The 14,599-nt window shown below is 43.0% G+C and overlaps 1 protein-coding gene across 5 annotated transcripts in view; it reads left to right on the top strand.

Moving 5' to 3' along the window:
* The window catches only part of NFATC2 (nuclear factor of activated T cells 2), a 104,368-nt gene that overhangs the window by 65,587 nt on the left and 24,182 nt on the right, over positions 1–14,599 (top strand). For all 5 annotated transcript variants that reach the window (XM_009684024.2, XM_068912355.1, XM_068912356.1 and 2 more), the window contains exons 8-9: positions 733–859; positions 2,476–3,171. In XM_009684024.2, the coding sequence (XP_009682319.2) occupies positions 733–859; positions 2,476–3,171 (823 nt within the window). The remainder of the gene's footprint in view (positions 1–732; positions 860–2,475; positions 3,172–14,599) is intronic.

Below are 14,599 nucleotides of genomic sequence, written 5' to 3'. Positions count from 1 at the left end.
TTTTGTGTTCTTGCAGAGGACTCTATTGTATCAGGCCAGTTTTGAAAGTCCTCTGCAGGATGCTGGCTGGTCTAACTTCCTCTTGCTTGTGTGGAGTCTTGGGTGCTCTGTACTTTGCAGGACAAGATTTGTGCTGTATTATTTAAAATTAACATTGATCTTTCAAGGGAATGAGCTTCTTTGTTCACTCTGCTTAATGGGACCTTCCTGTAGTTGTTCAGTAGCTTTTAGGAGCTATTACTTACATTGCCATAGGCCAAGCGTGCACTTGCGGAAGAGAACAGGACGCTCACTGTTAATTTCCATGGAAGTGGGATCCAGCTGTGTATAAGTAACAAGCCTATAGAGTAATCAAGTTTACTGTAACAAAAGCAGAGGAATTTCTGCAACGCATACATGTTTATCAAGCATGGTATGATTAACAGCATTGCTGCAGCCTTTAGCACCAGTCTGTGTATTTTATTTGTAGCTGAGATTTCTCTCTTCAAGTTCAGGACAACCTCAATACCACAGAGGATATTCAGAAATGCCAGAAATTTCTAATACCAGAAGCTTTCAAGTTCTGTTCCATCTGCCCTTTCTTCTCTTCTTCCTCACATACCCTTCTTTTTAGGGATGGATAGGAAGATTTCTTTTCCTTTACCCCTGAATGTGTAACAGGGAAGGCTTACCTAAGAATCTACTGCTAGCTTCAGTTACTAATAATATATCTTCTGCCTTTTGTTGTTTCAGAGCATGCTTTTTGTAGAAATACCAGAATACCGTAACAAGCACATCCGTACACCTGTGAAGGTGAATTTCTATGTCATCAATGGGAAAAGAAAAAGAAGCCAACCCCAGCATTTTACCTATCACCCAGGTAATTCTCAAGGACAGAGCAAGTTGTCTTATTTCTCATGAGCAAGATTTTATTTTCTGCCATGCTGTTTTCTTGTCATTATCTAGGGATCTGATTTTACTAATTTAATTTAAACATGCAGCTAAGCACTCAACAACTGTTTGGTTTAAAGGATGCGTATGATTTAGGAGCAGGAATTTCCCATAAATCTAAGGGGCCAGATATCTTGGCAGTGGGCTGATCCTGCCCCATTCAGCTGATGGGAGTTTGCCTACAGCTTCAGTGAGAGCAGACTCAGTCTGTGACATGTTGTGACTGTGAAAACAGTGAGCGTTGCCTTCCTCATTTGACGTGTACCCCAGTAAGATAACATCAGATCTGGGAAAATAACAAGGGCTTGGTAGGAAGGAAGAAGAAGAGCAATATATATTCTTCAGAATGAGGCTGGCTGAGAAAAATATGAATGCTTTTCTGATGTTCTTCCCCTTGGGAACGGATGAGCAATCTCACAATAAATGCAACAGGATTACTAATAAGATTCCCAGAATTTCTCAGCTTTGGCTGGGAGAAGAATATTGTGAGAAAGTTAGAGTATTGTGCTTGCGAAAACCAGAAAGCACAAAATAACAGTACCAGATTTTTTGCAGACTTCAAAATGATGTCTTAATTCCACTGGTTTCCAAGGATGGGCAGACATTTGTACTGGTTCTTATTTCAGTCTCTTCTAGCCCAAAATTCTCTGCTCATCTCCCTGAATTCATAATTCATGGAGGGCATCACTATTTCATCACACATGAATCGTATAGTTGCTACATTGTTGCACTGTGGAATAGTATTGAGAAATATGATATTACTTCAATATGGCCTTTCAAATAGACTGCTTCAGAGAAGGAAACCTTATACTTCCAAAAAATAACCCTGTTGAATGACCATTAGATGGTTTCCATGGTATGGTGTCTCTGTACTGAGCTTTTGGGAAGAGTTTACAGACATAAGCACTAGAAATGTCAGTATTTGTCTGCAGAGGACCATTGTTTACGCACACCAAGATTCACACACCTTGTACTGAGGTAGAAATCGTGATCTTTTAAACGCTGGTGTCAGAAAGGTCTTCAGCAGTTCCTGCTGAGGGAGTTACATGCAGCAAGGGAGCTAAAAAGGAAGCCCTAAAACTTCAACTAACTTCATTTAACTTCAGCTCTGCCCTTGGTCACTAATTAAATGTTTGACTGTAAAATGAAGAGCTGTGTATTTCATAGGAATTCTATTTATTTAGCCTTCCTTTGAGATGGAAATACTGCAAGAAACATCTACCTGCTCGTTTCTTTTGCTTATGCTCCAGCTAGAATGGCCCTTAAATGAATTAAAATGAGTTAAAATATTGGATTTTTAAATTTTCAGAAATATGTGGTTAAATTGTTGGATAGAGATTTTCATGTCCCTCTTAATACAGAGTGCTTTCAGGAGAGAGTCTCCCATGATGGCAGTTACATGCTTTATTGAACCCAGCACTTGTTAGATAAGAGCTCACACATACAAACCTTGTAAATGACTTAAATCTCTTATTACTTAAAGGAAAACCTCTCTGCTTCTCATCAGCTTCTTACGAATAATGTCCTTTGCATGCTTTATTCTAGTACCATCAATCAAAACAGAGCCCATTGATGACTATGATCCAGCCTTAATCTGCAATACAGTACACAGTGGTCTGGGAACAGTAACACAGCCCTACTATTCACAGCACACAATGGTCACCGAGTCCCCTTCCTGTCTTGTGGCCCCTATGGCCCCCTGCCAGCAGTTGCGCTCAGGCCTTTCTTCTCCCGATTCTCGATACCATCAGCAGAATCCAGCCGCTGTAATATACCAAAGAAGCAAGAGCCTTAGCCCTAGCCAACTGGGCTACCAGCAATCCAGTTTGATGGCTACACCGGTGGCTATTTCAGATGCCCATAGGTCAGTGCTGGTGCATGCTGGTTCCCCAGGCCAAACTTCAGCGGTGCTCCACCACTCGCCAGGCAACCAGCAGTCTTCTCCTGTGATCCACTATTCTCCAACTAACCAGCAGCTGAGATGTGGAAGTCACCAAGAATTTCAGCACATCATGTGCTGTGAAAATTTTACGTCCAACGTTGCGAGAACCAGCCAGCCCCAAGTCAGTCAAGCACAAAGGTTAAGTCCGAGTTCGTATCCTACCGTGATTCAGCAGCAGACAGCCTCAGGCCAGCGAGCAGCAAAAAATGGACCACCGGTTAGCGAGCAGAAAGAAGTGTTACCAGCTGGAGTCACTATTAAACAGGAACAGAATCTGGACCAAGCATATCTGGATGATGGTAAGCACCACTCTTTTGCTGTATGGGTTGGCTTGTCGGAGGGAGGGAAGAAGTTTACGACTTCTAAGTCCTACCTATTCCTCTGCACAAAAACAATATGGCCTCCTTTTGATTGGGGTGGATCTGTTGCTCATGAAATTCTGCATTTTAGTCTTTCATCAGTTGCCTTTTTGGTAGATGGCAAAGCATTTTGGCAACTGGGCAAAAGTAGACAATGTTCTGCAGAAAGCCTCTGTCTTGCTTCCTGACGTGGAGGGAGCTGTCAGGTTTTAAGCTGTTGCCATTTTGTTTCCATTTGCCAAACCTTAGTTTGGAAAAACGGAGAAACTGAAACATGCACTTCTAAATTATTTTTTTATTATTCATATCAGGGCAAAGTCCACTTTGTAAAATGCTTTTGTACATTTTGTACCAAAAAAAAAAAGCCCATTGAACAGTCTATCAAGGCCTGTAATGAATGGGGTAGTGCTGCAGGCAAAACTTTTGCAGATGTTCTAGATGAACAGTAGGACATTGATAAGTAAAACAGTGCTGTTTCTTTGTTGTGAGCCCAGCAGATCTAGTCTTTAGGAATGAATATGAGTTAGAGTAGAGCTTGCTTTGAACATATCCTGCTTATTCTTAGGTAGGCAGCTATTGGCAAACTGGTTCATTGGTTCTTTTATTAAAGTAGTAGTACTGTTCCTTGCGAGAGGAAAAAAATGCAAAGTTAATACTTGCAGCTGGTCGCTGCAATCATAAAAATCAGTAGCAAAACCTACGCTGGCTTTAGTGGGAACAGAGTGAGGTTGCTGGATACACTGCTGCAAATATAGGGTGTTCTTATGTAGGATTTTCACATATGTTCACTGGTCTTACCCTCACAATCTAGGCAGTTGCATGCATGATTTGATTTTGTGAATGTGCAGAGTTATGTGGTTTGAGTGTTCAAATTCAGTACCAAGTAGTTTATGATTTCTCTTGCAATTACTCACCTACAGTTGTGAAGTTGTGCCCATGAAAGTTTTATTTTCTTAGCTTCAGGAACCAAACGCTCTACTGCTGTATATCGTGTGCAGTCTTCATTGCTGCTTTTGCGAGGAGAGTAGGGTTTGGAGTGTTTTCCCCCTCAGTCGGTGTTTGTAGCTTTGGTGCAATCATAGGAAAATCTAGATAACTTTTTACTACTTACTGTTTGAAGAAGGAATATTGCTGGTATTGAAGTGAGATTTAATAGTGATTTTGATTTAGGAGATTTTGCTGGACCTGAAATAAAATAAAAAGCATTCCCCGTTCAGGGAGTGGAACATGATAACAAAACAAGATAATATTTCCAATAGCAAAGCTGAACACTGGGTTTTAAGGCACTTTTATTATGAGAAGCTGAGAGATTCTTCCACATTTCTAGAAATACTTGGTACAAACCTTGTAACAGAAGTAAAAAAGAAGAAGGAAATTTGAAGTTAAAGATGACAAACTTTAGACATGAGCCAAAGTCCTCTTAAATGAACTCCAAAAATGAACTGCAAAATTGATTGCACTGGATTTTGAATCAGGCCAGTAGCATCTACCTATAGCACACCTCATAAGGGATACGCTCCACCTCCGTGCTAACAGGAACAGTTGGGACAGAATAGCAGCAAGTTAGAAATGAAATTCCAGACTTCTGCTTGGCTGATGGGATCATCCAGAATTGATCTAAACTAGAGATTAATTTATCAATTTATAACACCCAATTCAGGCAAGGTAAGTCTGGTCACATGCAGTCTAATAGCTGAATTCAGGGGATCTATGTGATTAAGAAGTCTGACTGGGGAGAATTGTGATTTACTTTAGGGCCTTTGTGAAACATTTGATTCTAAAATGTTCAGGACTTGAATTGAAAAGCCACTTTGTTTGCTGCTGGGGAAAAGTGACTCAGAACATAACAAAAGCCACATTTTTGCTAACTATAAAGTTTATTTTTGTGCTTTATAGTATTAAAAGAAACCAAACCAAAAGGATTATGGAGGCTTTTACCCACAAATCCCTTTTATCCAGAAAGCTCTTCTAAGATAACATGAGCCAATAGGTCTTCCTGTGACTTTTCCTGGGTAGTTGCTCAGGTGATCGCTTCCCAGTCAGGAATGGCAGGAGCGTGTTATACCGCTGCTGATATACAGACTCTCAGGCAGCAACGGTTTTGGTGTCTCTGGCTTCCTTTCTTTCTCCTGGCCCTCCCCCCCATCTTCCTCCTCCCTTGTCTTTGTTCTTCTTTCTCTATATTTCTGCTGACAGCCCAGCTTTCTTCCCTTTCTACACTTGTGACCTCCTCTTGCCAACTCTCTCCTCTGCTTTCATGGTTTAAGCACAGCCTTGATGTTCTGGATGTTGTGTCTATTCTGGGCTCTGCCATGAACTTCTTGTCTGACTTTGGACAAGCCCTGCTCTGTTGCTTCCTCATTTCTTGAGCTGATGCCTCACTGAGAGGGTACGCTGTGCCCCAGTCTTTGAGCTCTTTTGGAAGTGATCAAAGTATGTCTTACAGATAATACAGCTGCTACTTCTCTTTGATTCTTCCAGTCTCTTGCTGCCACTGCTGGCAGGACCCTTCACTAGCTATTTTCTTATATCCTCTGCTGTAGAAGTTTTTGGCCTTCTTTCTGAGATCATGGTTTGTTCTTTGCTCAGAGCCTTCACTGTTCCACGGGGCACATGACACAGGAGACTTAGCACAGCTAATCTCTCCTTACCTCCCGCCTTGTAAAGACCTAGTTTGTTCCACCTCCACAGAAGGATTACAGTCAAAGGCACAACCACAGCTCACAAACCTTTGAGCTCTCTAGGTTGCATAGCATCAGCAGTGTAGCCAAAACAGCATGGACTTTAAAGCAGATGATGGCCCAAGTGTTCACCTATCTTCTCGAGTAGGTTTTGCCATTTACAAGGACCTCTGGGTGCAGTAGCTACACAACTGGTACCATTCCTAAACTTCCTTAAACTACCATAAAGTACCATAAGCTATCCATAAACTACTTAAAGGCAACTTTAGCGTGTCTCTAGTTCATCTATGACTGCGCTGCAGATGTAGGCATCTGTCATTTGCTTTGCTGGAGGGAGATATTTGCCCCTGTTCTCCTCTTATCTGTACTACCTCAGGGCAAGAAATGCCCATTCGAGCAGACCACAGCTGACTTCCAACTTCTCAGCTTCTTTCCCCTCATGGACAGAATTGACAAACCTCTTACATGTGATCATGTGGTTGCTGGAAAGAAGACTTTAGCTATCTAGTGGTAGAGGTTGGATTTGAAAGTGCAGCTGTAGGGGAGACAGACTTGGGTTAGACATTGCCTCACATACGTCCGTACATCTTCACAGCTTTGGGTTTGGATTTGCGTCTGTCTTTGTTTCTGAAGCCTATGTTGACCTATTAAATGTAGGGGGGTGGACAGAAGGTATAAGCTGCATGTTAGTCTTTTCTCTGACAAGAATACCACAGCTTTTTGATATCAAATAGTGTAGAGGAGCCTCCCCAGGGGAAGGGCCTATTCACTGCAGAAACTGGTAGACAAACCCTTGCAGCACCATCCCAAACTTATTGAAGCTGATGGGAATATACAGTTGACTTTTATAGGATCAGGATCCAGAGAGAGGATGGCCAAGGGCGCTGGTCCATCCCATGGATCGCTTGTGCTCATGCTACAAAGCCACAGGCTTCCTGCGTAGCCTTGGGGAAGGCACTCTGCTGCTGTGTGCCACAGTTCCCCATCTGCGACACAGAGATACTAGGATCGTGTGACAAGAGCAATAGGAAGACAAATGTATTGCATATTGTGAAGCACTCAGATTCAACAAGCTCTAGAAATGCCTCACAGAGATTTGGTGTGAAGTGTGGTGGTCCTAAACAAGTAAATGGACGTGTAGCTGTTGTCTTGAATCTTATCAATTTGCCTGACTAAGGTTTAGTTCTTCTTCAGGTTCAGCTGTCATGTTATGTGCTTTTTACTTTACAAAGAAAAATGTTTGTCATTATTCAAATGGTAATTATCTAACCACATCTGACACTCAAAATTGCATCTGAGACAGCCTCTCCAAATTATTTTTGGTGCACAAGAAATCTTTAATAGGGAGGAGAAAAGCAAAGCAGATGCATGTGCGGTGGTTAATCAGACTGCCGATCAGCAGAGACATTTTATAGCGAACTCACGTATTTTACATAAAATTTTCAGATGCAGCAGATACTTCATTAGAAAAGGGAATTGCAGTGTGTGTAATGCGGTGCTTGTAGGTGACCCAACACTGGATCACCTTCACTATGAGCCATGTGTTAATTTGAGCAGTTTTGCTCCCCACTGCAGTAACTGTTGTCTCAACCACTGGTCTTATCCCAGACCATTTGGAGTGTATTTAGTCCCTATTTCTCTTTATTTTGGTGTTCTTTCATTCAACAACAAGAAACGTTTGAAAACCCTCAGTTTGTCCCCTCAGTGAAATGAAACCAAAAGGAAATCTCTTCTTTTTCTTTCTTTCTTGACTTTTCCTTTCCTTCTTTCCTGACCAGCTCATCTCTCCTTAGCTATGGCACAAGCCTGAACAGGCTGTACCGCCAGGAGGCCCCAGGTTTCCTGGAGATCCAAGAAGTAAAGCTACTGTGTCAGTGGTGCAGAAGTGGCAGTCAGGGCCCCTAGCACCTACCCCTTGCTTGTTCCTGCAGCTTTGGTCACAAGCAGCCCCTCTGCGTGCATGCTGGAAGAAAGGAGAGGGTTTGGACAAGGCGAGAAGAGGAGGAGCAGGAGGCTCTGCAGTTACTTGCAGGACACAGGTCTCCTGCTTCCATCCAGCGTGATCCTCATGGGGCCTCTGCTCTGGCATTAGCGCTGCATGAGCATCCCACTTGCTCTCACCAGCCCCGGCGTGGCGGGTGGAGGAGCGAGTGGCACTGGGCCAGCTCTGTCAGCATGTGCCAGCTGAGTATTCCCCGGTTGGGGAACCTCAGCTGCATGACCGAGGCAGCTTGAAGCCCTTTGTGTGTTAGCAGAGGCCGGGTCCGGTCCCAGCCACTGGCATGGCTGTAGGGAAAGCGCCTTTCCCTGTTAACACAGTGCTGATTTCAAACCCAGAAAGCGCAGAAGATGGCAGTTTTAGCAGCGTGTTTTACTTTGATTTTGAGTTCTCTTCACTCTATGTCAACGCTGGACAAAAGCGGAGAGGAAAATAGTGATGGAGGGCACAGGAGGAAATGGTGTTCTCTCTTTCTATTTCCTTGCCTTTGAGACAGGAGTGAATTTGAATGTTGCAAATGGGCTCTGGTTCACTTAGAGTGACAATTTGCATCAAAAAAAGCCACATTCTGTTTTTAATTAAAACTACTTTTCGTAGAAGGTGTGGTCATTTCTGTTCAGGCAGCGTTTGGCTAGGAGTGAAGCATGTATGTTCTCCAAAAAGTTTTGCTCAACCACTCTAGCAAATCTGTGCATTCATCAGACTCATTCCTGATGCTCTGACTCACTTTATGCCGGATTTCCTACCCTCTCCTGGGAGTTTATGCTACTCTTTGGGTACACTATATGCTTTATTTTTGGATTGTTGCTATTGTGTGTTTGTATTGCGTTAGGACCTTGGTCTCCTAGTCATATGCCTGAGTCCTGCTTAGTGAGGTGCAATAGGAACACAGAACAAAAAGGTGGTCCCTGTGCCCAAAAGCCTATAGACTATTGCCAGGAAATAGGAAGATCATTATATCAAGAGGCAGGTCTGCTGGGTTTTATCTGAGCTCTGCCTTTCAGCAAAATATTTTACTTCTCTGCACCTCAGTTTACCATTATTAACATGTATCTTGTTAACCTTCTGTCTAGTAGTGTTAAGACATTTGACTGATTCACTTTAATAAGACCTGCAGGGATTCTCAGAAAAAAAAAAAGCCGCGTACTTGGCTAGGAACTAAGTATTTGTATGGTTATGGCAGACTAGCATTTGATGTTCTTCTTCACCTCTAGAAACAGTTTGCTATTTGAAAATTCAAGTAAAACCAGCCCCTTTTCAAGACTGCTCTTTCCCCAGTGGTCTTTCTGAGTGGCTGTCCTGCTGTCTAAAAACATGCAAAACAAAACAAAGCGGGAAAAAAAAGAAAAAACCCATACATCCAAAATCAGCAGTGGAGGAAGGAAGAAAATGAATCAAGTGATTAAAAACATAGTTCCACTGGCACCCCTTTGTTCTCGGGTTCAGGAATCTTTAATTGGTGCAGTACAGTGCCCACAGGCGAGTTGTGTTACAAAGCATTTCCTGTTCAAAAGAACATGCAGATCCCATTAGAGGAGCAAGGGCACCGCCACGAAGGGCCGGCAGCACAGGATGGGTACGTAGACACTCCCTCCGCGCCCTCGGTGGGCAGCGTCCCACCAGGAACTGCTGTACCAAGACAAAAAAACTCAGTCCCAGCGATTTTCTGCTGGAAGACATGCCATGGTTTGCAGGCTAGACCGGTGGTGGGCTGTTATCAGTGGAAAGCCCTCAAGTTTTCAGAAGGCATCAAGCAATTTTCAGTGATGGTTTTGAAATACTAGCAAAGAGTGACTTGAAAAAAAGAACTTGTTCAGGCAGTTGGGAATTGAAAGCTTCTAAACCACAATAAAGTCCTTTCCCAGACTTGCTGTCCATTTACTCTGTGCTCATAGCATTCCTTAGACGATCTGAATCACAGACAGCAGACAGCTCTTATAAAGACGACCATAGACACCCATCTGTTGGAAGACATCTGCCAAAATAGACCATACATTTACTTTTATTCCTTCAGTCCACTTTCAATTTAAAGGGGTAACAACAATAACATTTTTCGGTCCAGTGACACTATGCAGTCAGAGAAACAGTAACGAATTAAAATAATGCCAGTGTAAAAAGAAGCAGGCAAGCATTTTTCCCAAATCTTGCAGATGGATAAAGTGGGGCAGAGCACCATTAAGTGACTTGTCCTAGGTGATGCAAAACATCACTGGTGAAACCATAACTGGCCTGTGGGATCCCATCCTGCGAGGTCATCCAGCTGCAGGGGCGACCCCCTTGCGCGGGTGCCCTGTGGCACAGGGGCCGCGAGGGAGCAGTGAGCACGTGTTGCACCTGAGGAAAGGCAGAGCTCTCCTTTTCCGGTCTTTCCAGCAGACTTGCTCCTTTCATGCTATATTTCAAGGTATACTAGCTGCTTTCTAGGAGTGAACTCGTGACTGGTAGCAAGCAATATCCTACCCGTCGCTGCTAGAGGTGTGCCTGTTAGAAACAGCCTTGTTTCATGGGACAAAGCCTGGAGAAAGAGCAAAGCTGTTGTATGAGCAAGTACAGGGTGTAAGACAAACAAATCAGTTGTCATCCCCTCAGCTAGGGATGACACTGGGTGTTCTATGCAAAAACTCGTTTAATTCAGTCAAAATCATGACTGTTTTGACAACAGTGATAAAATTCAAGAAGGGTAAAAATGGAGGCTTTGGCGATCACAAGCAAGAAGTGCACCCGGAAACGAGCCTATAACCAAACATGCAAAGCAGACAAGGGGGGTAACTCCTTCTTCTAGAGCTAAATTCACCAGTTTGAATTGAGCCTGAGCAGTGCTCCCTGGAAATCTTCTACAGGGCTTGTTTTAACCCTTAGATGGCTCACCACATAACTATGCTGCTTAAGGTGGTTAATTTTTTTTCTTCTGCTAACAGAGCTATTATGGTAATAGTCCTTGTATGGATGCAGCTCTGTTGGTATAAAAACGCTGGGATCAGCACAGCTCATGCCAAGTCAGGGAACCACCAGCAGCTGTTTCAGTGAGAGGCTTGTGCACTAGTATGACTGCATTGGAAGGGTTTCACCAGCCCTACCGGTGCTGCTAAGTTACTAAACTTATAAAGGTAGCTACAGCCTGTGTAATGTGTAATGGATTTTCAGACAGGTAAAAATTGCACGAGCTCAGGCTGCTTGCTTTGTACATTTACCACTTCAGAATGAATCCTGATGTTGCTAACTTGCAGCAAAGATGATGCAATCCACTGGATTTGTTTATTAGAAAGATGCTTTGAGGGGGTTTGTACGCTTCCTTAGAACCACATAAGCAACCTGCAGCGAAGTGTGTAGCTGTCCTCGCAGTTTATCTTCTTATCTCCTCTTTGAACTTAGAGCTGAGTAATTGAATATAAGTATAACCAGTTAACTGGCTTTCATCCACATGGCAGCTCAAAGTTATTACAAATTCTTTGCAATTTCATTGTGAGTCTTGGAATATTTATGATGATTTAGAGTCCCTGTGCAGGTGACTGCAGCAAAATATGGGTGTGTTTCTTTTTTTTCTTTTAGTGATATTTTCAAGTTAGATCCAAGAAAAATCCAAACATTAGAAATATGAATGTCTGTGTTTTGATGTTTCAAAATCTAGGCAGACAAAAATGATGCAACTTTGTGTGTGTGTGTTGGGAGCGAGGGGGTATGTTAGTTGCATGGTTTTAAAACCTATCTTTCTCATGATTATTAGAGGCCTGACTCACGAACCCTGCGTGCCTGGGTTTGGCACCGCTGCTCCTCACTGTTTCATTTGTTAAGAATTTTGTTAATGTTAAGAATGTGCAAAGATGGGGAAAGGGTAGGGCTCTTTTCCCCCTTAAAGCGCAGTAGAATACCTGGGAGGATTGAGCTCCTATTGCAAAGCCTAGTGCAAAGGCAGCTTGAGCCATTTTCGAACTGCAGCTCTGAAATCTTGCAAGCAGCTGCAAAGAGCCCTGCTGCTTTGAAAAGTTTTGGACAACATCTGCACATTTCTTTAACTATTGTGAAATAAAATGTCTGGCAAGAATAACCGTCTTAAAGATATACAGTCTTTTATGGTGCAAACTGAAAGCCAATTATAAAGTCCTCTAAAATACAAAAATGGCTGGATTCTCAGCATTATTCGCACAAGCAGAACTTTTCCAATTAAAGTCAACTACTGCCAACGATCATGGATGGGTGATGGGGGCCTTTTTGTCCACATGGATCTTTTCTCTCAGAGAAATAAAAACCTATAGATGATTAATTTAAAGCCCAGTTTTCTTCCACTTCATTTTTGTACTTTGTTTCTTATAAAAATATTATTATTATTTATAAATCCCTGGCCATTTTGAAAAAAAAAAAAAGGAGGATGAATCATCTGAACTTCACGTCCAAGTTAATTTTCTTACGAGAACTCTAAACAGTGAGAGCCACTCTCTGTCCCGCAGAAGCTGGTATGGCTTTACACTCCCAGACCATTTTATAGCTCAGTTTACTCACCATTTCCAAGAGACTTTTATGCGCTAACTTGGATGCTGTATGTTTTTAGAGGAATTTTAAAAGCAGACTGGACAACTGTACAAGAAGAAACACCATCAGGAACAATCCTGCCTTGGCGAGGAGAGGTACTAGATGACCTAATAGGTCATCCCTACTTTTGTGATTTGAAAAACAAGCAGCACATCTGTAGTCATGCCAGCAGGAAAGTCAGAGATAGGGGAAGAAGTGCAAAGGATTGAATACCATAAAGCTGCCTTCCCAGCATATTAGCTTCTAATTTGAATTTTCAACCGGCTGCTGACTTTCATACTCCTTTTCTCTCTCATTTTGTAGTGTAACTCTTTTTAGGATTACCAGAAAAGAAACGAGAGTAAAGTAAAAGCCAACCTAAAAGGTATAAACAATGCAATTGTGTCTGAATCCACACTCCCAAGTCCTCATGCTTCAGTTTTGCAAGCACAGAAATCTGGGTGCGCATCCAGCTGCAAATTTCACAGATGGATCCTCTCTCTAGAACGGGGCTTCACAAAACCCCGAAATCCAAATACTCCCAACTTTGGAAACATTCACGTTCCCCAGTTTAGGCACACGTCTTCTACAGAGATTACAAACTATTTGGCACTTCAAATCTGTGATCTCTCTGTACTCGTGTGACTAATGGTCTAATAACAGTGACTGAAGACTTGGTCTTGAGTTGTGTTTAACCAGAGGACTATGTTAGCTATAAAAGAGTTAAATCTTCAGCTACTGTAAACTGGAGTGAAACCATTCAGGATGAAAGGACTACAAAAATGATGTCCACGTGACTAAGCAGGGCAATGCTAACTCACTAAGTGAGGAAACGAATCTAATGCTCTCCATCTTCCAGCAGGTTCTCCGAATCCACACAGTTCCCATTTTAATCAAGCCATGTCCTTTTGTGGGTTTTTAATTTGGAAACTGTTTGTACTCCAAAACTCAGACTAAACTCTGCCCTCAGCTGAACAAACGTGATTTCCTTAGAGTGAAATCCTGGTTTTACTAGATTCAGTGAGAGAAGTATAATTGACTTCTGCCCATAGACACCAAAGTGAGTGATATGTTTGCATCTGAGGGAGAATTTTTCTGCGTGGATAATTGTCAAGTGTGAAAGTAAAGGTCAAAGCGCACTACTACCCCTTGCTTTCCTCCAGCTGCAGGCCTTTGTGCATGCTTGGACTCACGGACGGTGGGAGGGTAGCGGCAGCGCGACGGTTGTCTGCCAGACCTGTTTGTGCACCAGAGTGCAGCGGAGTGCACGGCTGGAAAAACTTCGGAGCAGGCGAGAGGGACCTGGGGCCCTGCAGAAATACGTGGATGATATAACAACAAAGTGACAGTGTAGTTCAGTCCTTTTTCAGCGCTTATCTCTTGACTTGTTCTGCTTTGCACAACGACTCTGATCCTTGCTTTTAATGAGCAAAGAATAATTTGGGCCAGGGAGAAAGAAGCAGCAGAGGAGTATGAGCTTGTAATCATTCCCTCTGATCGTCCCTGCCAGGGGAGTCTAGTCAAAGATTCCCAAATTGTGGTGTGGTTTGGTTTGGTTTGGTTTCTTAATGATAAGTGACTTCATCATCCATGAATGAATCGAGTCAAATGTAGGACAAATAGTGAGACACATGAATGACTCTTATGACATTTGCAATGTCTCAATCAGTGTTCGTTTATTTAGGTGGTTTCTAAGTTTCTTTGGAAAGAGTGAGAATGACTAAATGAAGGGGGAGCCGCTTCAGAAGTATGGGAGCTGGCGGTGAAAGTACCGTGACAGTTAAACCTCCCTGGGTTAAATATCTTGTCATTATGAGCAACGCAGCATCGGTTATTTTGTAAGAGCTCTCTTCCAGGAGTCTCTGTAGCCACAAGGCCAAAGGCAGCCGGATGATGTACCAGATCTTGCCTTCCCAGTTTGGTCATATAATGCCTGGTGCTAGAGATGTGGCTTTATCAGCCACCGCGGGTTTCCTATTCGTCTAGGGAGGCAGAAGGGCTGTTCTCTGAAAGTGTCTATAAAGGTCCTAATTTTGAAGGTCTGACCCTCTGTGGCTATCTGTGTTGGCGTCTGGGCTGCCCACCAGCAGTAGCCTCTGCTTTCCGGGTGAAGGTGCCGGCACGGGCACCCAAGGCAGCTGCCTTTCCTATGCTTTATTCGTACGTGGCACTGGTCTGCCAG

The sequence above is a fragment of the Struthio camelus genome, chromosome 18, assembly GCF_040807025.1.
Source record: "Struthio camelus isolate bStrCam1 chromosome 18, bStrCam1.hap1, whole genome shotgun sequence".
Classification (NCBI taxonomy): Eukaryota; Metazoa; Chordata; class Aves; order Struthioniformes; family Struthionidae; genus Struthio; species Struthio camelus.
Note: the sequence above shows the minus strand (reverse complement) of the source record. Positions and strands in the feature narration are given on the sequence as shown.